We start from the raw sequence: 23,298 nt of genomic DNA, 5'->3' as shown, positions 1-23,298 counted from the left end.
CAGAACCAGATTAAAGGAATGATTTGTTATTCTTTTCAGAAGCAGACATTTGTGAAGAAGTTTTTTTGGTAAAATATTCAAGCAAAGGCTAAAAGCAAAGTGAAGGATGACGGGCAGGAACAACTGTGGACAGCACAGTGGCACAGTGGTACAGTGGTACAGTGGCACAGTGGCACAGTGGTACAGTGGTACAGTGGCACAGTGGTCAGCACTGCTGTCTCACAGCGCCAGGGACACAGGTTCGATTCCCGGCTTGGGTCACTGTCTATGCGGAGTCTGCACGTTCTCCTCGTGTCTGCGTGGGTTTCCTCCGGATGCTCCGGTTTTCTCCCATAGTCTGAAAGACATGCTGGTTAGGGTGCATTGGCCGTGCTAAATTCTCCCTCAGTGTACCCGAACAGGTGCCGGAGTGTGGCGACTAAGGGATTTTCACAGTAACTTCATTGCAGTGTTAATGTAAGCCTACTTGCAACAATGCCGGAGGCACAGTGATTAGCACTGCTGGCTTACAACTCCTGGGACCCGTGTTCAATTCCCGGCCTGGGTCACTGTCTATGTGGAGTCTGCACATTCTCCTTGTGTCTGCATGGGTTTCCTTCGGGTGCTCCGGTTTCCTCCCACAGTCCAAAGATGTGCGGGTTAGGTTGATTGGCCGTGCTAAAATTGCCCCTTAGTGTCCTGAGATGGGTAGATTAGAGGGATTGGCGGGTAAAATATGTGGGTATGTGGGGATGTGGGGGTGGGGCCTGGGTGGGATTGTGGCCGGTGCAGACTCGATGGGCCGAATGGCCTCTTTCTGTACTGTAGGGTTTCTATGATTTCTATGATTTCTGCACATTCTCCCTGTGTCTGCGTGGGTTTCCTCCGGGTGCTCCGGTTTCCTCCCACAGTCCAAAAAAAGTGCTGGTTAGGGTGGATTGGCCGTGCTAAATTCTCACTCAGTGTACCCGAACAGGTGCTCCCGGAGTGTGGCGACTAGGGGATTTTCACAGTAACTTCATTGCAGGGTTAATGTAAGCCTGATAAATAAACCTTAAACTGTGTTGGAAAGAAAACACTGGAAGAATGTGTGGCCTGGGGAGAGCTGCCTGTGACTGATGGAATGGATGACGGTGACTTGACTGCGGTTTATTTTGGGCCGGAGGACCTTGCCTCCTCCTTCGCTCCCTTATTTAGTGTGAGTGGATTAATATGACAGGGTCGGCTGGCTTGCTCAGTGCAGAGCTGCCCTCAGTCTGATCACGGTGCACCGAGCTGTCGGGATTCTGTCCGCAATGGCTGAAAAGGAGACCGAGGAAAATAACAAGGCGGCTGCAATTGAGAAACCTGCGGAAGGTGAAACAGATGGAGAGGCTGACGGAGAGAAATTAGAACTCCCCGAACTGGGGCCCTTTGAAACAATTATAGGGTGAGTGTCGAACCTCTTCCATTGATGCTGTGTCAGGAAGGAAGGAAAAGTTAGTTAGGAATTTGACAAACTATTTTTCATCTGGGAGTAAAACCCGACCTATCTACCATGCTAATGCATCATGTAGAAGGAACTTTTACCATTGATCAAGATGTGCCAGACACGGTTTTAATTTGACAAGTGCAGTAAGAAATATCCTTGTGAGAAAGAAAGTGATTTATTGAATTTAAACGGGAGCCCAAGTTAAAAACACTGATATGCACCATATACAAGTGATATTAGTGAATGAATGTATTTTTCTATACATTCCACCGGGATTGACTTGCTGACTGTTTCAGTGCAGGAATTAATCCAGTTATGATCAGCAGGCTCAGAGTTGCCTGAAGCATTTGTTCACTGATATCACCAACAGTTATCTCTGGATTTATAAGCCTGTGCGTCGGAGTTTTGTGAGCAGGTGTTGCAAGGTGAGTGTTGGTCTGGCTTTCCAAGTTCACTCGCCCAGTACAGAGCCAGCCCTGCCACCAGCCCACTCCAGGAGCCTTTCGGCATGTACCCCAGACCTGGCCAGTCTGTGATAGACAGCACACAGAATGTTCTGGCTGGAACTGCCAGTAGAAGATTGTGGAATAAACAATAAGGGAAAGTGACCCTCAGTCACTGTGTTAAATAAGTTCACAGGAACGTGCCAGTATTGTACATACACAAACATATGAAAATGGGTTTGTACGTGTATGAAATATAGATGTGAATGTGTTTCCTAAAAAGTAATTAATTCTATCTGAAGCACTTTGAGGGAAGAATTACCATAGGGTGCTCTATAGATACAAGACCTCTTTCTACATTGTAATATTCAGTTTTACACGAACGATATGTATATCAAACACCACCAGAAGGCTACCCATTGCTAATTGGCTATTGACTGTATTTAAACGAATGCAGTTAGTGAGCATCAACTATAAATTCACTTGTGCTCCCATGAATAGGAAATGACTGAAATGGCGCTCCTTTGGGTGAGGAGGTGTCTGTTTGCGATGAGTATTTCTGTTAATAGAGTCATAGAGGTTTACAGCATGGAAACAGGCCCTTCGGCCCAACTTGTCCATGCCACCCTTTTGACCGCGTTTGGCCCATATCCCTCTATATCCATCTTACCCATGTAACTGTCTAAAATGCTTTTTAAAAGATAAAATTGTACCCGCCTCTACCACTACCTCTGGCAACTTGTTCCAGACACTCACCACCCTCTGTGTGAAAAAAATTGCCCCTCTGGACACTTTTGTATCTCTCCCCTCTCACCTTAAACCTATGCCCTCTAGACTCCCCTACCTTGATATTGACTATCTAGCTGATCTGTGCCCCTCATTATTTTATAGACCTCTATAAGATCACCCCTCGGCCTTCTACACTCCAGAGAAAAAATACTTAATAATAAATTATGATAAATACTTATCAAAGTGTAAAGATTTGGCTTCAGTTCTGCTCTTCTTTACTTGGCGTTCTGGAGTATAACAGCTGGAAGTTATAGACAATAGATACACATACAATAGGAGAATTTCAATGATCCCCAGGCTGGTTTGGAGGAAATGCGTGTCAGATATTCGGCACTACTATCGGGTGGCCCTTTCTCAGATTTACAATCTCTTTGAGCAAGGCTCACTATTTTTGTGATTCATGTGTGTCCAGATGTTTGAATAAATCTCTCACACTGGTTCTGGTCTAGTCTTTCCTCCTCTGTTATTTATTGGGTTCAGCGTCTTCTTCAATTGTTTGAACGGGGAATTGAGTCCATCGACCTACAGAGAGAGAGGTATAGGCTGTAGGAGAGAGAAGTGATTCAGCTGGAGGGACTGTGCATTCTCAGACTGCGATGAATCTATCACCATTTAATCAAATTATGATCCCTTTTTAGAAGGATGATTCTATTGTTTATAATAAGGTAGGGTGGTTGGTGAGCGACTGTGTAAACCTTGTTTAGGTGATGAGTGCAGAGGGCTGGTGACCAAAGAGCGAATGTACAGGTTGTGAAGTAAACATGGAATGCTATATTATGATCAATGACTTTTCTAAGGCATTAGTGAACAATCTTCCAATAATAAAAGCAAACAATTTTGTCCAACCCCAGATTTTTCCAAATCAGTCCAAAGATGTTAAATATAGGTCAGTGGGAACTTAGATTTAAGATTCAGACGAACTATATCTCTGTGGAATAGAACCATAGCTTCCCAAGAGTGCAGGAAGAGACCATTCAACCCATTGAGTCTGCACCGACTGTCCAAAAGAGCAGGCCACCCAGGCCCTGTCCTCCGCTCCATCCCCTCAACCCCACATATTTACCATGGCTAATCCACTTAATCTGCACATCTTTGGACACTAAGGGGCAATTTGACCTGGCCAATCAGCTTAACCTGCACATTTTTGGAGTCTGGGAAGGAAACCGGAGCACCCGGAAGAAACCTGCACAGACACAGAACGAACGTGCAAACTCCACACAGACAGTAGGTCAGGATTGAAGCTGGGGTCCCTGGCACTGTGAGATAGCGATGTAACCGCTGTGCCACCCAGATCATGACTTTCCTAAAATTACGGAGCTATTTCGACCTTTCAAACCTGTTACTCAACGCTGGTCACAGTTGTGAATACATTGTGAAATGTGGATACTGTGAATTACAGTATTGCTGCATTCTGTAGTAATTCCTGAGCTACTTTTGCCTCCAATCTTGTCTTCAGCTGATGATCCTTCTTTCAATGTGATGCAGCATAAAAGCAAAATCAGCCCATTACCCACTGATTATTTTGAATCTTTCACATAGCAAGCAGATGGTGTGAAGGTGGCACTAAAAGAGGAGTTATGGGCAGGAAAGTAATAGAGTATGTAGTAAAAATATTAGCAAGACTGAAAGTTGGTAAGTCACTTGGTCTAGATAGAATTCACTCAAGGTTGCTAAAGGAAGCAAAGGTATAAATAGTGCACACTAATTGGGCACAACCTCAGGCTGAAGAGACGATCCTTTAAAACAGAGATGAGGAGGAATTTCTTCAGCCAGAGAGTGGTGAATCTGTGGAACTCTTTGCCGCAGAAGGCTGTGGAGGCCAGGTCATTGAGTGTCTTTAAGACAGAGATAGATAGGTTCTTGATTACTAAGGGGATCAGGGGTTATGAGGAAAAGGCAGGAGAATGGGAATGAGAAAAGTATCAGCCATAATTGAATGGCAGAGCAGACTCGATGGGCCGAGTGGCCTAATTCTGCTCTGTCTTATGGTCTTATAGTGGAAGCAATGGTCACAATCTTTCAATTCTCATTGGATTCGAGAATAGTCCCAGAGGACCACGGTTGCTATTGTTAAAGCACAATTCCAGAAATGGGAGAGGGATGCACTGGGAAAATACAGATCAGTCAGTCTAACGTTGCTCATGGGGAAGTTACAGGAAACCATTAATCGGTTCAGGGAAGCCGGTGGAACAAAGGGGGAAGTGAGGGTATGAATGAAGACCTGGATTAGTGACAGGAGACATAGGGCTGTAATAGATGGATGTTTTTCAGACTGGGGGGGTGATTCAGGGTGGCGGTGCCCATGGATCAATCTTGTGTCCGTTACTCTGAGCTGGACTTTTCTGCAGCAGAGACACATCGCCATTGGTCGCTGGTGGGATCTTCCAGTCCTGCCGAGGTCTACTGCATTTTGCATTGTTGGCCAGCTGTGCTATTGAGGAACCCGCCGCGGGGGGTGGCTATCAGTGGGACTGGAAGATCCTGCTGGCAGGAAGGGCTGGAAAATTCAGCCTTCCATTTAAAAGTTATCTAGACTCTCGCTGAGTGTAGGGAGCAGCATAACATGACTGGCAGATGATACAAAAACTGGCAAAGGAGTAGGTGGTGATGGGGATAGTTGTAGACTTCAGGAAGATGTAGACAGGATGGTGAAATGGGCATAGCAGATAAAATTCAAGATGGAGGAGTGTGAAGTGATGCACTTTGGAAGATCTAATATGGAAAACAACAGCAGCTAATAAATGTCACAATTGTTCAAAGTGCAATGAGCAGAGATCCTTGCTTTTCATGTACACAAATTCTAAAGGTGGCAGGACAAGTTGATAAGGAGTTCTGAAAACCATGTGAGTTACTTGGGTTGAGAGGGGAATAGTAAATCACGCTAGCTCTTAATAAATGACTGGACTCTTGTGGACAATTCTGGGCATTATGCTTCAGGAACTATTTAAGGGCCTTAGAAGGCCTTTAAAGGAACTTGCCAAGATGTCACCGAGGGAGGATGAAGAGAGGTTGGAAATCATTCCCTTTGCAACAACAAAGGTGAAGGATGACCTGACGCAGTTTTTCAAGATGATGAAAGATTTTGATTACATTAGCAGGGAAAAGCCATTCAAAAAAAGCCATGGGTCAGTAACCACGGTGGCACAGTGGGTTCGCACTGCTGCCTCACAGCGTTAGAGGCCCGGGTTCGATTCCCGGCTTGGGTCACTGTCTGTGCAGAGTCTGCACAAGCTCCCTGTGTCTGCGTGGGTTTCCTCCGGGTGCTCCGGTTTCCTCCCACAGTCTGAAAGACGTGCAGGTTAGGGTGCATTGGCCGTGCTAAATTCTCCCTCAGTGTATCCGAACAGGCGCTGGAGTGTGGCGACTAGGGGATTTTCACAGTAGCTTCATTGCAGTGTTAATGTAAGCCTACTTGTGACTAATAAATAAACTTTAGCCAAATGTCATTGGTTCAAAACCATTGGCAAAATATCTGGAAAAATGAATCTAACCAAGGAGAAACAATTTCACTGGGAACTGTGTGGATTTGGAACACTGCTCAAAATATTGCTGGAAGCTTATCCCATAGATTATTTTAAAAGGGATTTGAACCGGTACATAAGGATGAGGGACCTGCAGAGGTGTAAACACAGTGCAGCTTGACATGGGACGGGGCATAGCTGTTCTTTTAATGAGTGGGCGCCGATATAATGAGCTGAAAGCGTAAGTTCTAATTTCTCACTGACGGGGAACTTGATTTGGAGATGGGAATTAATTCTGGTGAGGTGACTTTTTAAAGAGAGTGCAGGAGATGCTAATGCTCACTAAGGGGCTTCCCAATTTCATTTGTCAAGAAGCCTGACCAGTCTTTAACTCACTTTCAAAGTCTCAAGAACAGAATTCCTACATTTCACCCCGCTGTCCGTAAATTTGGTTTGAGGTCAAATTAGGTTCCCCCACCCGCCAAGCTTTCTGCTGCTGCCAGACCAGAGATTCCGTTCACTGATTCTATAATTCTAATACATTGTCTCTGCCAGTGTTACGGAAGGCTAGTACTCTGAGAGGATGGGATCAATGTGCCAAAATGGTCTTGTTCCTTTGAATTAGTCTTCCTGTGTGAGAAAGGTCCAGGCGGATTCCCCTATAAACGCTGCCGTCCCTCCTTGTGCGAGGGTTGGTGGGTAGTGGTGACGGGGGATATTGTTACTGATCCCCTGGTGTCTCCTCCTGCCAGCACAGCTGAGATAAGGAGAGTTAAAAATAAGTCGGAAATTCCATTCACAGAGATAGTGCTGCAAATCCAAGCCCATGTGTCGCCAGCGTCACGGGACAGTTTGATGTGGGGTAGAGTGGAGACAGAAACTCTGCTATGAGCTTTAGATGAGAGCAGAATTGGTGGGAACACTTCAAACATCTTGTTGGAACTGTGAAATTGGAAATTTGTCTTCTAATATCGAGTTTATTGCTCTTAGTATCTACCAGGAAGTGACTTTTCTTTTTAAACTGATTTAATTTTGTTAGAAGGCAGCATGAACACCGTGACCAGATATCGTGTGAATATTTAATTACATATAATGAAAAATTTTAATTGATATAGAACTTTTAACAGTTCTCTAAGACACGTCTCTTTCAGTTATGTATGCAGACATTTTTCATGGGCCTCAGAGCCTCGAAAGCTTGTGTGGCTTTTGCTACCAAATAAACCTGTTGGACTTTAACCTGGTGTTGTTAAACTTCTTACTGTGTTTACCCCAGTCCAACGCCGGCATCTCCACATCATGACATTTTTATTGACAGCCATCACATACATCGCAGTATCTCACAATCAGTCATTTGATTACGGCTAATTAACCTGTTTTCATGTTGTTTGAGGGGTAAATATTGCCGGGTTTCTCTCTGAAGAATGCCACAAGACTGCAGTGTGGTTGGATTTATTTCTGCCGCCTTGGTTTTGGGTTCAGGAGAGTGTGGGTTCAGGCCCATTCTCGTGCTTCAGCGCATAACCCAGACAGGCAATACCAATGGAATGCTGCATTGTCAGAGGTGCCATTCTTCAGATGAAACCAAGGCACGGGGTGTCTTGTCCATTCAGGTAAAGATCCTGTGCAAGCTTCATCCTTCGACAAACATTCCTTATTGTTCTTTGTGGGGGACCTCTGACCCTTCCAGGTGGCACAACCTCCTGGTCCTGCCACAGTTGACCCTGGTGCGATGGGTTCCCTAGTGGCGGGTTGGGCGAACCATGCAAAAGCCCGTAGATTCTGTGCATTGACTCTTCCATTTACCACGTAACAGTAGTGATCATCTACTCCAGAAGCAATTTTTGTGAAGTGCATTAAGGTCTTTCTTACAGACGTGATAAGGTCCTATATAAATTCAAGTTAGTGTTACAAGAAGCCATCGGAACAAAGCTCCGTGACCTTTATCTCTGTCCCGAATCTGGAGGGTAACCCTCATCCATTTGCCATTTCTTCATTACTGCATTGGAGCGAAGGCTGGGATTATACAGTCAAGTCTTGGAGTTTGAACATACAACCTTCTTACTCAGACTTCAGGGAGCTACCATCTGAACATGGCTGACGCACAGTTTAGAACAAGATTAAATAACCGGAAGGAGGTCACCTGGAATATATCAGCTGTAAAGCATTAGGAGTAGTGATATTTACATTATACCAATTTCTGTCACATCCTCCGGTGCAACAGCCCTCAGAGACCTCTGTGCTCCTCGTGATCTGACGACTTGCACTGCCCAATTTTTATCCCTCCATCATTGGCAGCCTTGCCTTCAGCCCAAGGCTTAAACTGGGGAATCCCCTCCTCAAATCTCTCTGCTTCTTTCCTTTTTAAAAAAATGCTCCTTAGACCTACCTCTGACCAAACCTTCGATCATCTTCCCTAAGACCTCCTTCTGTGACTTTGGGGGGGGGGGGGAGTTTTCCCGTCGCGCCCGCCATCGGAATTGTAGCTGGCAGGGTGGGAGAAACAGACCATTGACCTCGGGTGGGATTTTCCGGTTTTGGGGCGAGCGTGGCTGAAAAATCCCGCCCTCTGTGTCAATTTCTTTATGGTAATACCCATGGTCAAAAGATGTGCGGGTTAGGTAGATTGGCCATGTTAAATTGCCCTTTAGTTTCAGGGGGATTAGCAGGGTAAGTATGTGGAGTTATGGGAATAGGGCCTGGGTGGGATTGTTGTTAGTGCAGACTCGATGGGCTGAATGGCCTCCTTCTGCACTGTAGGATTCTATGATTCTATGAAAATTCCTCATGAAGTGCCTTGGGACTTTTTAATATGATAAAGATACTCTATTTACAAATGCAAGTTGCTTTCATGTAAAGGTGTTTCTGACCATTGTATATTTTATCTAAACGCGCTATTGATGAGACAGAACTATTTTATTTTCTTGCTATATCCAATAACATCTGCTTCTTTCTTTTCCAGACAGCGCATGCCATCCCTTTTCTTCAAATTCCAGTTCAAAAATGTAGAATATTCTTCGGGACGACACAAAACCTTCTTGTGCTACTCAGTGGAGAAACAGGGCACGGATTGTGAGAGGTCAGAGGGATACGTGGAGGATGAGCATGCAGGCACACACGCAGAAAATGCCTTCTTCACGGATATCTTCACAGAGTGTGATGGCAGCCTAAGCTACTCCGTCATTTGGTACGTGTCCTCCAGCCCTTGCGCGGTGTGTGCTGCCAAACTGGCTGAGTACCTGGGCAAGTGCCCCAATGTCCAGCTTACCATCTTCGTGGCCCGCCTGTACATGTGGGAAGAGGCTGAGATCCAGCAGGGCCTGCGGAAGCTGCATGGGGCCGGTTGTCGATTGAGAATCATGAAGGCGCCAGAGTATAACTACTGCTGGAACACCTACGTCGACAATGAGGGGGAAGCTTTCGTGCCTTGGGAGGACCTTCAAGAAAGCAGCACGTTTTATGAAGAAAAATTAAATGAAATTCTACATCATGCCTAGAAAGGTGAGGCATTCGGACATCTTCCAAAATTTAGCGGTTGCCACACAGTTGATGTTTCTCTGTTACTGTTCCCTGCACCCACTCCCCCCTCTGCCCTCTCTCCCTTCCCCCTACAGTACATTCTTTGCTCTGGACACACCTGATTGCTTTACTGGTTTACAAAAGGTAAGAAAAGGTAAAAGTGGTGTTCCCAACAGTGGCAGTTGGTTAACATTTGATTGATTTTTGTACCATTGTGTCGACATTCGCAATTCGTAGGACTAAGCTTTTGGCTTAGGTTGACTTGTAGACCTTACCAATGCCACAATTACTAAAAGGTGACAACAGGAAAACAGAACCACTATGAGATACTGCTGTGGGGGCAGGGCGTTCCATTGGGGAGGTTCGGAGTGGACGTCCCTGGCATGGGAGGGGATATTCCATTGGGGAGGTTTGGAGTGGAGGGTTGTTCCCTCGATGGTGGTGGGAGGTGGGGGTATCTGTCAGCTGCCAAGGTTGCTGGCAAAGTGTGCTCATTCAGAGCCCAGCCCACCAGCATGGGGTTGGGGGACCCACCTCTTCACTTTTTTATTTCAAAATGTTTAAAAATACAGCGGGAAAACCCAGCGAGGCAGCTAGCTGGCTGCACACTTTCAGAAAACTGTGCCCAGGAAGTCTAAAAAATACTCTGCAGATATTTACCAGTTCCTGTGGTATTGCACACAAAAGTGCGAGATTTTCCGGCCCTTCCCGTCGGTGGGGTATTCCAGTCCCACCGACAGCACACCCTCGCCGTGCATTTCACGGTAGTGAGGGGCGTGTTCAACGGGAAACCCGGTTGACAACACTGGGACCGGAAGATCCCGCCACCAGCCAATAGCAGGCCACCTCCCGTTGTTGTTGCTTGGTAAATCCTGCCCAGAGTGTCAAAATCAAAGGCTGGGTTCTCTGACCTTGCCCACGGTTGGATTCTCCAGTCCTGCAGCTGTGTCTGGAGTTTTGGCTGTGCCAAATTCTCCATTCTTCCTGGCAGTAGGGGTGGTCCATAGAACATCAATGCATTCCAGCCCAATTACCATCTTCGGGTGAAATAGGCAGAGGTGAGGGGTTAATTGCTATGGTATGTATTGAGTTCAGTCCCTATTCAAAAATTAGATGTCTTTATTTGACATACATTGATTCTCTACTATTCATAGTTAAATCACAAAACTTGGGGACTTTGGGAGAATTGTAGTTTCTCTGTAGTCCAGACTGATAGAATGAGACGGCATAGCCGAGTACAGCACCACCAACTGTGGAGGGTTTAGTTATGATGTGATGAGTTTACAGACAGTTTCCATGATAACGATGGGCAGGTGCAGCAGGTAATCAAGAAGGCAAATGGAATGTTGGCCTTTATCGCGAGAGGGATGGAGTATAAAAGCAGGGAGGTCATGCTGCAACTGTACAGGGTACTGGTGAGGCCGCAACTAGAGTACTGTGTACAATTTTGGTCCCCTTATTTAAGAAAGGATATATTAGCTTTGGAGGGGGTACAGAGAAGGTTCACCAGGTTGATTCCGGAGATGAGGGGGTTAGCTTATGAGGAGAGATTGAGTGGACTGGGCCTGTACTCATTGGAGTTTAGAAGGTTGAGGGGAGATCTTATAGAGACATATAAGATAATGAAGGGGCTAGACAGGGTAGAAGCAGTGAGGTTATTTCCACTTACAATGGAAACAAGAACTAGAGGGCATAGCCTCAAAATACGGGGGAGTCATCTTAGAACAGAGTTGGGGAGGAACTTCTTCTCCCAGAGGGTAGTGAATCTTTGGAATTCTCTGCCCAATGAAGCAGTAGAGGCTACCTCGTTAAATGTGTTTAAGTCACAGATAGATAGATTTTTAACCATTAAGGGAATTAAGGGTTATGGGGAGCGGGCGGGTAAGTGGAACTGAATCCACTATCAGATCAGCCATGATCTTATTGAATGGCGGAGCAGGCTCGAGGGGCCAGATGGCCGACTCCTGCTCCTATTTCTTATGTTCTTATGGGCACGGAAATGAAAAATGGAGAAAAAGGTGACAGCTTTGACGAACAACAACAAAGAACAAAGAACAATACAGCACAGGAACAGGCCCTTCGGCCCTCCAAGCCCGCGCCGCTCCCCGGTCCAGGATTGAATCCTGAATCCAGGATCCCCGCCCAATTTTCCAGCCTATCTACATACCAATATCCTATCCACCGAGCTGTCCCTCACAGCTACGATGCTTTGTTCATTACAACCTATTAACTCACCCCCACCCCCCCACATTCCAGACCATGTGATCTCCAGGGAGAGGCGAAAACCCAGAGTGAAAAACCCCAGGGCCAATATGGGGAAAAAAAAATCTGGGAAATTCCTCTCCGACCCCCTGAGGCGATCGAAACGAGTCCAGGAGATCACAATGGCCCCGATCGGAAAATGCTTCCCAACCCTAGTCATTTCCACTTCCACGAACACCATATGAATTCCCTGCCCCCGAGACAGGTTCCCAACTATCCGCAGTCTCGCTCTGTACTGGCACCAGCAAGATGATCATAGAATGAAGCCTTGAAACGAGAAACAAGGAACAATTAGCCCGCGCCGCTCCCTGATCCAAACTAGACCACTCTTTTGTATCCCTCCATTCCCACTCCGTTCATATAGCTGTCTAGATAAGTCTTAAACGTTCCCAGTGTGTCTGCCTCCACCACCTTGCCCGGCAACACATTCCAGGCCCCCACGACCCTCTGTGTGAAATATGTCCTTCTGATATCTGTGTTAAACCTCCCCCCCTTCACCTTGAACCTATGACCCCTCGTGAACATCACCACCGACCCGGGGAAAAGCTTCCCACCGTTCACCCTATCTATGCCTTTCATAATTTTATACACCTCTATTAAGTCTCCCCTCATCCTCTGTCTTTCCAAGGAGAACAACCCCAGTTTCCCCAATCTCTCCTCATAACCAAGCCCCTCCATAACAGGCAACATCCTGGTAAACCTCCTCTGTACTCTCTCCAAAGCCTCCACGTCCTTCTGGTAGTGTGGCGACCAGAACTGGACGCAGTATTCCAAATGCGGCCGAACCAACGTTCTATACATCTGCAACATCAGACCCCAACTCTTATACTCTATGCCCCGTCCTATAAAGGCAAGCATGCCATATGCCTTCTTCACCACCTTCTCCACCTGTGACGTCACCTTCAAGGATCTGTGGACTTGCACACCCAGGTCCCTCTGCGTCTCTACACCCTTTATGGTTCTTCCATTTATCGTGTAGCTCCTCCCTACATTATTCCCACCAAAATGCATCACTTCGCATTTATCAGGATTGAACTCCATCTGCCATTTCCTTGCCCAAATTTCCAGCCTATCTATATCCTTCTGTAGCCTCTGACAATGTTCCTCACTATCTGCAAGTCCTGCCAGTTTTGTGTCGTCCGCAAACTTACTAATCACCCCAGTTACTCCTTCTTCCAGATCATTTATATAAATCACAAACAGCAGAGGTCCCAATACAGAGCCCTGCGGTACACCACTAGTCACAGGCCTCCAGCCGGAAAAAGACCCTTCCACTACCACCCTCTGTCTTCTATGACCAAGCCAGTTCTCCACCCATCTAGCCACCTCCCCCTTTATCCCATGGGATCCAACCTTTTTCACTAGCCTACCATGAGGGACTTTGTCAAACGCTTTACTAAAGTCCATATAGACAACATCCACGGCCCTTCCTTCGTCAACCATTTTGGTCACTTCTTCAAAAAACACCACCAGGTTAGTGAGGCATGACCTCCCTCTCACAAAACCATGTTGACTATCGTTAATGAGTTTATTCCTTTCTAAATGCGCATACATCCTATCTCTAAGAATCTTCTCCAACAACTTCCCCACCACGGACGTCAAGTTCACCGGCCTATAATTACCCGGGTTATCCTTCCTACCCTTCTTAAATAACGGGACCACATTGGCTATCCTCCAATCCTCTGGGACCTCACCTGTGTCCAGTGACGAGACAAAGATTTGCGTCAGAGGCCCAACGATTTCACCTCTCGTCTCCCTGAGCAGCCTTGGATAGATTCCATCAGGCCCTGGGGATTTGTCAGTCTTTATATTCTCTAACAAACCTAACACTTCCTCCTTTGTAATGGAGATTTTCTCCAACGGTTCAACACTCCCCTCCGAGACACTCCCAGTCAACACATCCCTCTCCTTTGTGAATACCGACGCAAAGTATTCATTTAGGATCTCCCCTACTTCTTTGGGCTCCAAGCATAAGTCCCCACTTTTGTCCCTGAGAGGTCCGATTTTTTCCCTAACAACCCTTTTGTTCCTAACGTATGAATAAAATGCCTTGGGATTCTCCTTAATCCTGTCTGCCAAGAACATTTCGTGACGAAGGGTCATCTGGACTCGAAACGTCAGCTCTTTCCTCTCCTTACAGATGCTGCCAGACCCGCTGAGATTTTCCAGCAGTTTCTCTTTTGATTTCAGATTCCAGCATCCGCAGTATTTTGCTTTTATTTTACATTTTATGGATGGTTCTAGATTTTACATATTTAAAAGAATTAGTGAGACAATTGCTGATTTTTCTGATCAAAGTTGAGAGCGTTTTGAGTTACAGGGTGAGATGTTGGTGCTTTCAGGTTGGCGGGAGTGAGGTGTATTTCTGGTGATGAATTAAAGGAATTGCGTGAGGACCACACTGCAGAACATTAAAATGCAGTGACATGGGTGTGATTTCTGTTTCTCTAGCCTGCTGAATACCCCTGGTGACACTGTGCATATTTTGCAGGGTAAGTTTATAACAGCGCTCAGAAGCATTCATAACTATATTGAGAGCAGCTACCTGACACTTCGTCTTGAGACAGGAGCTGAGTGCTTATGTGGGAGGGAGCGAGGGGCACGCACTCCCCGCTGAGGTAAATACCCGCTCTTGAAAGTTACCAGAATTTAACATATTTTATGAGAAAACAATATTTTTCTTTCCGACTCTTAGGCTGCTGTGAAAGTTTTTAATTTAAAGGAAGCGTTTGATGTTACGACCTGGTATTGGGTTCTTAACAACTGACAGTTGGGCGGCACAGTGGCACAGCAGTTAGCACTGCTGCCTCCCAGCGCCAGGGACCCGGGTTCGACTCCCGGCTTGGGTCACCGTCTGTGTGGAGTTTGCACATTCTCCCCATGTCTGCGTGGGTTTCCCCTGGGTGCTCCGGTTTCCTCCCACAGTCCGAAAGACATGCTGGTTAGGTGCATTGGCCATGCTAAATTCTCCCTCAGTGTACCTGAACAGGTGCCGGAGTGTGGCGACTAGGGGATTTTCACAGTAGCTTCATTACAGTGTTAATGTAAGCCCACTTGTGACACTAATAACGAACTTAAACTTAGTTGCTATGGAAATAGGGCAGTGTAGGATTTGCAGTTTACATTTCGGACACTTCCTTGCGCACTAAGAATGCTTTTTAAACTTGTAAAATGGTGTTTTTAATTGATTAAATGTGGCTTCCATTTGAGGAAAGTTCTGGGACGGGGACAAGTTATTCTGCTCACTGGAGTTCACTCATTCAATGCTGTTCTCTTTAGTGCCCAACTGCATTTTCAGTTTCCCGAACATTTCTAGACATTTTCATCGCTTTTTGATTAGCAAAATTCTTCCAACGATCTGTTTACATTTACTGTTCACTCATTTAAATTTACAGCCTCAGGCCTACTTTCTTGACCTATTTGAAGGCAATCAATTAGATCTACCATTAAATATTCAACATATCTCAATGACATCCCAGCTTGTTTTGTACAGCATATATTGAGTTTATCCAAACACCCCCAATTTATTATTAAAACAGCAATAATAAGATAGAATAGAATCATAGAATCCCTGCAGTGCCATAGAAGGCCATTTGGCCCATCGAGTCTGCACCGACTCTCCGGCAGAGCATCCTAACCAGGCCCTGCCCCATCCCCATAACCCCACGCGCCTGTCCCATTAATTCCCCTAACCTACACGTCTTGGGACACGGGGATGAGGAGGAATTTCTTCAGCCAGAGAGTGGTGAATCTGTGGAACTCTTTGCCGCAGAAGGCTGTGGAGGCCGGGTCACTGAGTGTCTTTAAGACAGAGATAGATAGGTTCTTGATTAATCAAGTGTTATGGGAAAAAGGCAGGAGAATGAGGATGAGAAAAGAAAACAGACATGATTGTGTGGCAGAGAAGACTCGATGGGCCGAGTGGCCTAATTCTGCTCATAGAGTCATAGAGGTTTACAGCATGGAGACAGGCCCTTCGACCCAACTTGTCCATGCCGCCCTTTTTTTTAAAACCCCTAAGCTAGTCCCAATTGCCCGCATTTGGCCCATATCCCTCTATACCCATCTTATCCATGTAACTATCTAAATGCTTTTTAAAAGACAAAATTGTACCCACCTCTACTACTACCTCTGGCAGCTTGTTCCAGACACTCACCACTTTCTGGGTGAAAAAATTGCCCCTCTGGACACTTTTGTATCTCTCCCCTCTCACCTTAAACCTATGCCCTCTAGTTTTGGGAAAAGATATTGACTATCTAGCTGATCTGTGCCCCTCATTATGTTATAGACCTCTATAAGATCACTCCTCAGCCTCCTACGCTCCAGAGGAAAATGTCCCAGTCTATCCAGCCTCTCCTTATAACTCAATCCATCAAGTCCTGGTAGCATCCTAGTCAATCTTTTCTGCACTCTTTCTAGTTTAATAATATACTTTCTATAATAGGGTGACCAGAATTGCACACAGTATTCCAAGTGTGGCCTTACCAATGTCTTGTACAACTTCAACAAGACGTTCCAACTTCTGTATTCAATGTTCTGACCGATGAAACCAAGCATGCCGAATGCCTTCTTCACCACTCTGCCCACCTGTGACTCCACTTTCAAGGAGCTATGAACATGTACCCCGAGATCTCTTTGTTCTGTAACTCTTCTCAACGCTCTACCATTAACTGAGTAAGTCCTGCCCTGGTTCAATCTACCAAAATGCATCACCTCGCATTTGTCTAAATTAAAGTCAATCTGCCATTCGTCAGCCCACTGGCCCAATTGATCAAGATCCCATTGCAATTGGAGATAACTTTCTTCACTGTCCACTATGCCACCAATCTTAGTGTCATCTGCAAACTTACTAACCATGCCTCCTATATTCTCATCCAAATCATTAATATAAATGACAAATAACAGTGGACCCAGGACTGATCCCTGAGGCACACCGCTGGTCACAGGCCTCCAGTTTGAAAAACACCCCTCTACAACCACCCTCTGGCTTCTGTCAAGAAGCCAATTTTGTATCCATATATGTCTTATGGTCTTATGGACACTGAGGGAGAATTTAGCATGGCCAATTCACCTAACCAGCATGTCTTTCAGACTGTGGGAGGAAACCAGAGCACCCGGAGGAAACCCACACAGACAGAGGGAGAATATACAAACTCCGCATCGACCCGAGGCTGGAATTGAACCTGGCTCCCTGGAGCTGTGAGGCAGCAGTGCTAACCACTGTGCCACCGTGTTGTCCATTTGTTAGCTAAAGTTAAGCTTATAGAATGGAAGGCAAATTATTGACCTGGTTAGGCAATTGGCTGAGGGGTAGGAGGCAGGGGGCTGGACTTTCACCATCAAGGTGGGTAGCAGGAATTAGGAAAGTTCCTGGCTCGGCACGGCTGTCTCAGGAGGAAGGACTTCCATTGTTGGTGGGGGTGGGGAGGGTGTGGGCAAGCCGACCTGGGAAAGAAGTGAGAGGCAGCCACAGGGGCCGCTGGGTGCCAATGCAGGCTGTTTAAAAGGTGCCAAGCAAGTAATGTTTTTCCTGGGGCTCAGGTGTTTCAATCCTTTAATAGATGTCTGGGACTTTCCGCCAAGAATGCTTAATGAGACTCGGCTGAAAGCCCAGAAATCCACTGGAGGACTGAAACTTGCTTGATTGATAGCTCTGGCTCTCTGATCTCTTCTGTCAATTTCACGATGTTTATCTACGCAAGTGGTTTCAAATGCTTGCAGTTTCTGCAATCGATCCTTTAAAGACTCTGGATGATCAATATTTATTGGCCTGTAATGAAAGCAATTTTATGAATGAATTACTCTTTTTAAAGCTTCTTTAACATATTCTATTGTCACTATGAGGTTCATTGGTTCAATACAGTGTATAGCGAGCAGGTCATTAAAATGTCATGGCTTGGCAGCTTGGCATGGAGTGGCCATAGGAGCTCGTTGGACAGCATAGCTAACATAGGGGCAGGAGAGGCTATAGGAGTTGGGTGGAAGCAACCTTGGCAAGAGGACATGAGGGTCTACAGGGGGTTGGTGGGATGGGCATAATGGTTAGGATGAATATTTTGACATGGAGGGCATGCAGAACCATAAGGGATGGGGGAGCATACCTTGGTATAGGGGGGCATGAGGAGGACATTTTGAACTTACCTTCAAAAGGGTTCCATGAAAACTTGGCCTGACTCCATGAACATTGCTGTGAATGAGGACATGTGTATCCCCAAAATAGAGCTGGCCAGGTTGGGATTGCAGGATGTGGTCTTGGGACCCAAACCTTCACACCCTTAAAAAGGTACTCCTGAAAATCAAAAATCTTAGGAATGGGGTCAGGAATCCTGGAATCTGGTCCTGGCAGACACTTTCACTCCTCCATGGTGTGCCCCATGACCCCTTAAAGATCTAGCCCACAGAGTAGGCATAATGGGCAAGTACTCTCATTGGCAGGGTTTGATTAGTGAGATTTCACAAGGATCTGTGTTGATGTGCTGAGCTATTCACCAAATTTGTTTATGACTCAGATGAAGGTATAGAAAGACACACATTGAAGTTTGCCAATGATACAAAGAAAAGTGACATTGTAAGCTGTGAAGATGGAAGCAGAGATACATGAATAAATTTGGTTCATGGCCAAACTCTGATAAATGGATGGATCAGCTACTTTGGATCTTACGAGGACAGATGAGAGAGATTTCTAAGTGGTGAAAAGCTAGGAACAGTAGACATCCAAAGAGACTTAGCGATTCATATGCATAAGTTGTTAAAACGTAATGGACAGATACAAAAAATAATTAAAGAGACTGATAGAATGTTGACCTTTATGTCTCGGGGAATAGAATTATAGGGATCTGATGTTCTACTACAACTAGAGGAGATTTACCAGGATGCTGCCTGGTTTGGAGGGTAGGTCTTATGAGGAAAGGTTGAGGGAGCTAGGGCTGTTCTCTCTGGAGCGGAGGAGGCTGAGGGGAGACTTAATAGAGGTTTATAAAATGATGAAGGGGATAGATAGAGTGAACGTTCAAAGACTATTTCCTCGGGTGGATGGAGCTATTACAAGGGGGCATAACTATAGGGTTCCTGGTGGGAGATATAGGAAGGATATCAGAGGTAGGTTCTTTACGCAGAGAGTGGTTGGGGTGTGGAATGGACTGCCTGCAGTGATAGTGGAGTCAGACACTTGAGGAACATTTAAGCGGTTATTGGATAGGCACATGGAGCACACCAGGATGATAGGGAGTGGGATAGCTTGATCTTGGTTTCAGATAAAGCTCGGCACAACATCGTGGGCCGAAGGGCCTGTTCTGTGCTGTACTGTTCTATGTTCTATGTTCTAACTAGAGAAAACCCTAGTTAGACCACAGTTGGAGTATGGCGAACAGCCCAGGACACCATACCTTAGGAAAGACATATTGACTTTTGAGGCAGTGCAACGTAGATTAATTCGGAATCCAAAGGTTAAACTGTGAAGAGTGTTAACACAATCTGGTGTTTTATTTTATGCAACTTAGCTGGCTATTGGCCAATTTTATCAAAGATTTCAAGCTATCAAGGGCAACAGGTAGGGTGGATAGAGAGAAACTATTACTGTTGGGTAAGAACTAGGGGATAGAGGGTAGAACCAGCCGGAAGTTCACAATCAATTTCCCAATGGCAGGGAATTAATTTGGAATCTTTGTCCCTCAACTTTCACAGCAGCTTAAAGGTGAGTGGAATGTCCTGCGGATCGATGTCAGGAGCCCCATCCCACATCGCATGAATATTCATTGAAGCCCCCCCACACCGGAATCTGGTTCCCCTTCCAGACTCAGTGTCCCTCCATCGGGAATTTAGAACGTTCACTTTCAGGATGGTATACAAGTAGCGTGCACCTAGTAGGGTAGACATCTTCCCGGGGTTTGAGGCTAGTAGATGCTGCTTTCACACCATCACTGAGAGGTATCGGCAATCTATAGCACAAGTTGTGCCAAGGGAGGGCTGAGACCGTGGCAGGATGGGACAGTGGGGGTACAGGTTTGTGGGGGTTGGTTGGTGGTGGGGGAGTCGAGGAGCAGAGTGGAAGAGTGAATGAGTCATAGAAGTTTACAGCATGGATACAGGCCCTTCAGCCCAACTTGTCCATGACGCCTAGGTTTTACCACTAAGCATGTCCCAATTGCCCGAGTTTGGCCCATATCCCTCTATACCCATCTTACCCATCAAACTGTCTAAGTGCTTTTCATGAGACAAAATTGTGCCCGCCTCTACTACTACCTCTGGCAGCTTGTTCCAGACACTCACCACCCTCTGTGTGAAACAATTGCCCCTCTGGACCCTTTTGTATCTCTCCCCTCTCACCTTAAACTTATGCCCTCTAGTTTAGACTCCCCTACCTTTGGGAAAAGATGTTGACTATCTACTTCATCCATGCCTCTCATTATTTTATAGACCTCTATAAGATCACCCCTAAGACTCCTACACTCCAGGGAAAAAAGTCCCAGTCTATTCAGCCTTTCCATATAACCATCAAGTCCCGGTAGCATTCTAGTAAATATTTTCTGCACTCTTTCTAATTTAATAATATCCTTCCTATAGTAGGGCGACCAGAATTGTACACAGTATTCCAAGTGTGGCCTTACCAATGTCTTGTACAACTTCAACAAGATGTCCCAACTCCTGTATTCAACATTCTGACCAATGAAACCAAGCATGCCGAATGCCTTCTCCACCAACCTGTTCACCTGTGACTCCACTTTCAAGGAGCTATGAACCTGTACCTCTAGATCTCTTTGTTCTATAACTCTCTCCAGCGCCCTACCATTAATTGAGTCCTGTCCTGGTTTTATCTACCAAAATATATCACCTCGCATTTATCTAAATTAAACTCCATCTGCCATTCATCAGCCCACTGGCCCAATTGATCAAGATCCCGTTGCAATCCTCGATAACCTTCTTCACTGTTCACTGTCCATTACGCCACCAATCTTGGTGTCATCTTCAAACTTACTAATCATGCCTCCTGACAAATAACAGTGGACCCAGCACTGATCCCTGAGGTACACCGCTGATCACAGGCCTTCAGTTTGAAAAACCACCCTCTATCTTCTGTCGTCAAGCCAATTTTGTATCCAGTTGGCTACCTCACCCCGGATCCCATGAGATTTAACCTCATGCAACAACCTACCATGCAGCCCCTTGTCAAAGGCCTTGCTAAAGTCCATGTAGACAAAGTTGACTGCATTGCCCTCATCTACCTTCATAGTTACCTCTTCAAAAAACTCAATCAAATTCGTGAGATATGATTTTCCACTCACAAAGCCGTGCTGACTGTTCCTCATCAATTCTTGCCTCTCTAAATGCCTGCAGATCCTGTCTCTCAGAATACCTTTTAACAACTTACCCACGGCAGATGTTAGGCTCACTGGCCTGTCGTTCCCAGGCTTTTCCCTGCACTCCTTATTAAACAAAGGCACAACATTTGCTACCCTCCAATCTACAGGCACCTCACCTGTGACTATCGATGATTCAAATATCTCTGCTAGGGGACCCGCACCTTTCTCCTGAGCCTCCCACAATGCCCTGGGGTGGTATGGTGGCACTGCTGCCTCACAGCTCCAGGGACCTGAGTTGGATTCCTAGCTTGGGTCACTATTTGTGGACTTTACACATTCTCCCCATGTCTGCGTGGGTTTCCTCTGGGTGCTCCGGTTTCCTCCTACAGTTAAAGATGTGTGGGTTAGGTTGATTGGCCATGCTAAATTGCCCATAGTGTCCTGGGATGTGTAGGTTAGAGGGATTAGCGGGGTAAATCTGTGGGGTTGTGGGGATAAGGCCTGGGGTGGGATTGTTGTCGGTACAGACTCGATGGGCCGAATGGCCTCCTTCTGCACTGTAGGGTTTCTATGATCTTCTATGATCTATACACTTCATCAGGTCCTGAGGATTTATCTACCTTGATGTGCTTAAGACTCTGTAATATGTACACTCCTCAAGACATCACTATCTTTTCCCCCAAGTTCTCTAAAATCCCTACCTTTCTCAAAGTAAATACTGATGAGAAATATTCACTTAGGATCTCACCCATCTCGTGTGGATCCGCACATAGATGACCTTGTTGATCCTTAAGAGGCCCTATTCTCTCCCTAGTTACTCTTTTGCCCTTTATGTATTCGTAGAAGCTCTTTGGATGGTTGTCTGGGTGCCATTTAAATATGGAGCTCGGACTTTGGAGTCTATGTGGGAAAGATGTTGGGTCATTTCATGCATGCTCTGCCAAGAGATTGACCATGCTCCTTGTGGATGCATAATTAATGAGTCAAACAGCACGAGATCTATGATCATCTTGCTGGTGCCAGTACAGAGCGAGACTGCGGATAGTTGGGAACCTGTCTCGGGGGCAGGGAATTCATATTGTGTTCGTGGAAGTGGAAATGACTAGGGTTGGGAAGCATTTTCCGATCAGGGCCATTGTGATCTCCTGGACTCGTTTCGATCGCCTCAGGGGGTCGGAGAGGAATTTCCCAGATTTTCTTTTCCCCATATTGGCCCTGGGGTTTTTCACTCTGGGTTTTCGCCTCTCCCTGGAGATTACATGGCCTGGAATGGGGGGGTGGGGGTGAGTTAATAGGTTGTAATGAACAAAGCATCGTAGCTGTGAGGGACAGCTCGGTGGATAGGATATTGGTATGTAGATAGGCTGGAAAATTGGGCGGGGATCCTGGATTCAGGATTCAATCCTGGACCGGGGAGCGGCGCGGGCTTGGAGGGCCGAAGGGCCTGTTCCTGTGCTGTATTGTTCTTTGTTCTTTGTTCTTTGAGATCCCACATATTCAGCCATCCCATTCTCCTGTGGAAATCATTCTAACTTCAGCTCCTGCCACCAGACTTAGTCTCCAGAACAGGAAATACCACCCGTGGTCTAAACATTGGAGTCAGGACTTTCAGAAGTGAAGTTAGGAACTAGTTCTACATACAAAGGGTGGTAGAAATTTGGAGCTGGGCCTTTGCACAAATGGCAATTTATATGAAATAAATTGTAAATTTTAGAAGTGAGGTTTCTGTGAGCCAAAGATATGAAGAGATATGGGGAAGAAACAGATCCATGGAATTTGGTCAGTTTAGCCACAATTTCATGAATGGCAGAACAAGATGGAGGAGATCTACTCCCATTCCTGTGTTCCAGGTGGAAAGAAGGTGAGAGTTGATAGAACACAAAATCTCATCTTGAGTAACATTTTCATGCAATAGAGACAAGCAGAGCAGATCCATCTAGCGGCACAGTGGCACAGTTGAGTGGCACGGTGGTACAGTGGTTAGCACTGCTGCCTCACAGCGCCAGGGACCTGGGTTCGATTCCCGGCTTGGATCATTATCTGTGTGGAGTTTGCACGTTTTCCCCGTGTCTGCGTGG

The 23,298-nt window shown here is 46.0% G+C and overlaps 1 protein-coding gene across 2 annotated transcripts in view; it reads left to right on the top strand.

Annotated features, from left to right (window-relative positions):
• The first annotated feature begins 1,056 nt into the window (after positions 1 to 1,056).
• Positions 1,057 to 23,298, top strand: part of apobec2a (apolipoprotein B mRNA editing enzyme, catalytic polypeptide-like 2a) — a 39,726-nt gene continuing 17,484 nt past the window's right edge. The window contains exons 1-2 of one of the 2 annotated variants that reach the window (XM_078197786.1): positions 1,057 to 1,408; positions 9,103 to 9,641. In XM_078197786.1, the coding sequence (XP_078053912.1) occupies positions 1,275 to 1,408; positions 9,103 to 9,637 (669 nt within the window). In that variant the 5' untranslated portion in view covers positions 1,057 to 1,274 and the 3' untranslated portion in view covers positions 9,638 to 9,641. The remainder of the gene's footprint in view (positions 1,409 to 9,102; positions 9,642 to 23,298) is intronic. The other variant, XM_078197787.1, reaches the window with a different exon arrangement.

Source organism: Mustelus asterias, chromosome 25, assembly GCF_964213995.1.
Source record: "Mustelus asterias chromosome 25, sMusAst1.hap1.1, whole genome shotgun sequence".
NCBI lineage: Eukaryota > Metazoa > Chordata > Chondrichthyes > Carcharhiniformes > Triakidae > Mustelus > Mustelus asterias.
Note: the sequence above shows the minus strand (reverse complement) of the source record. Positions and strands in the feature narration are given on the sequence as shown.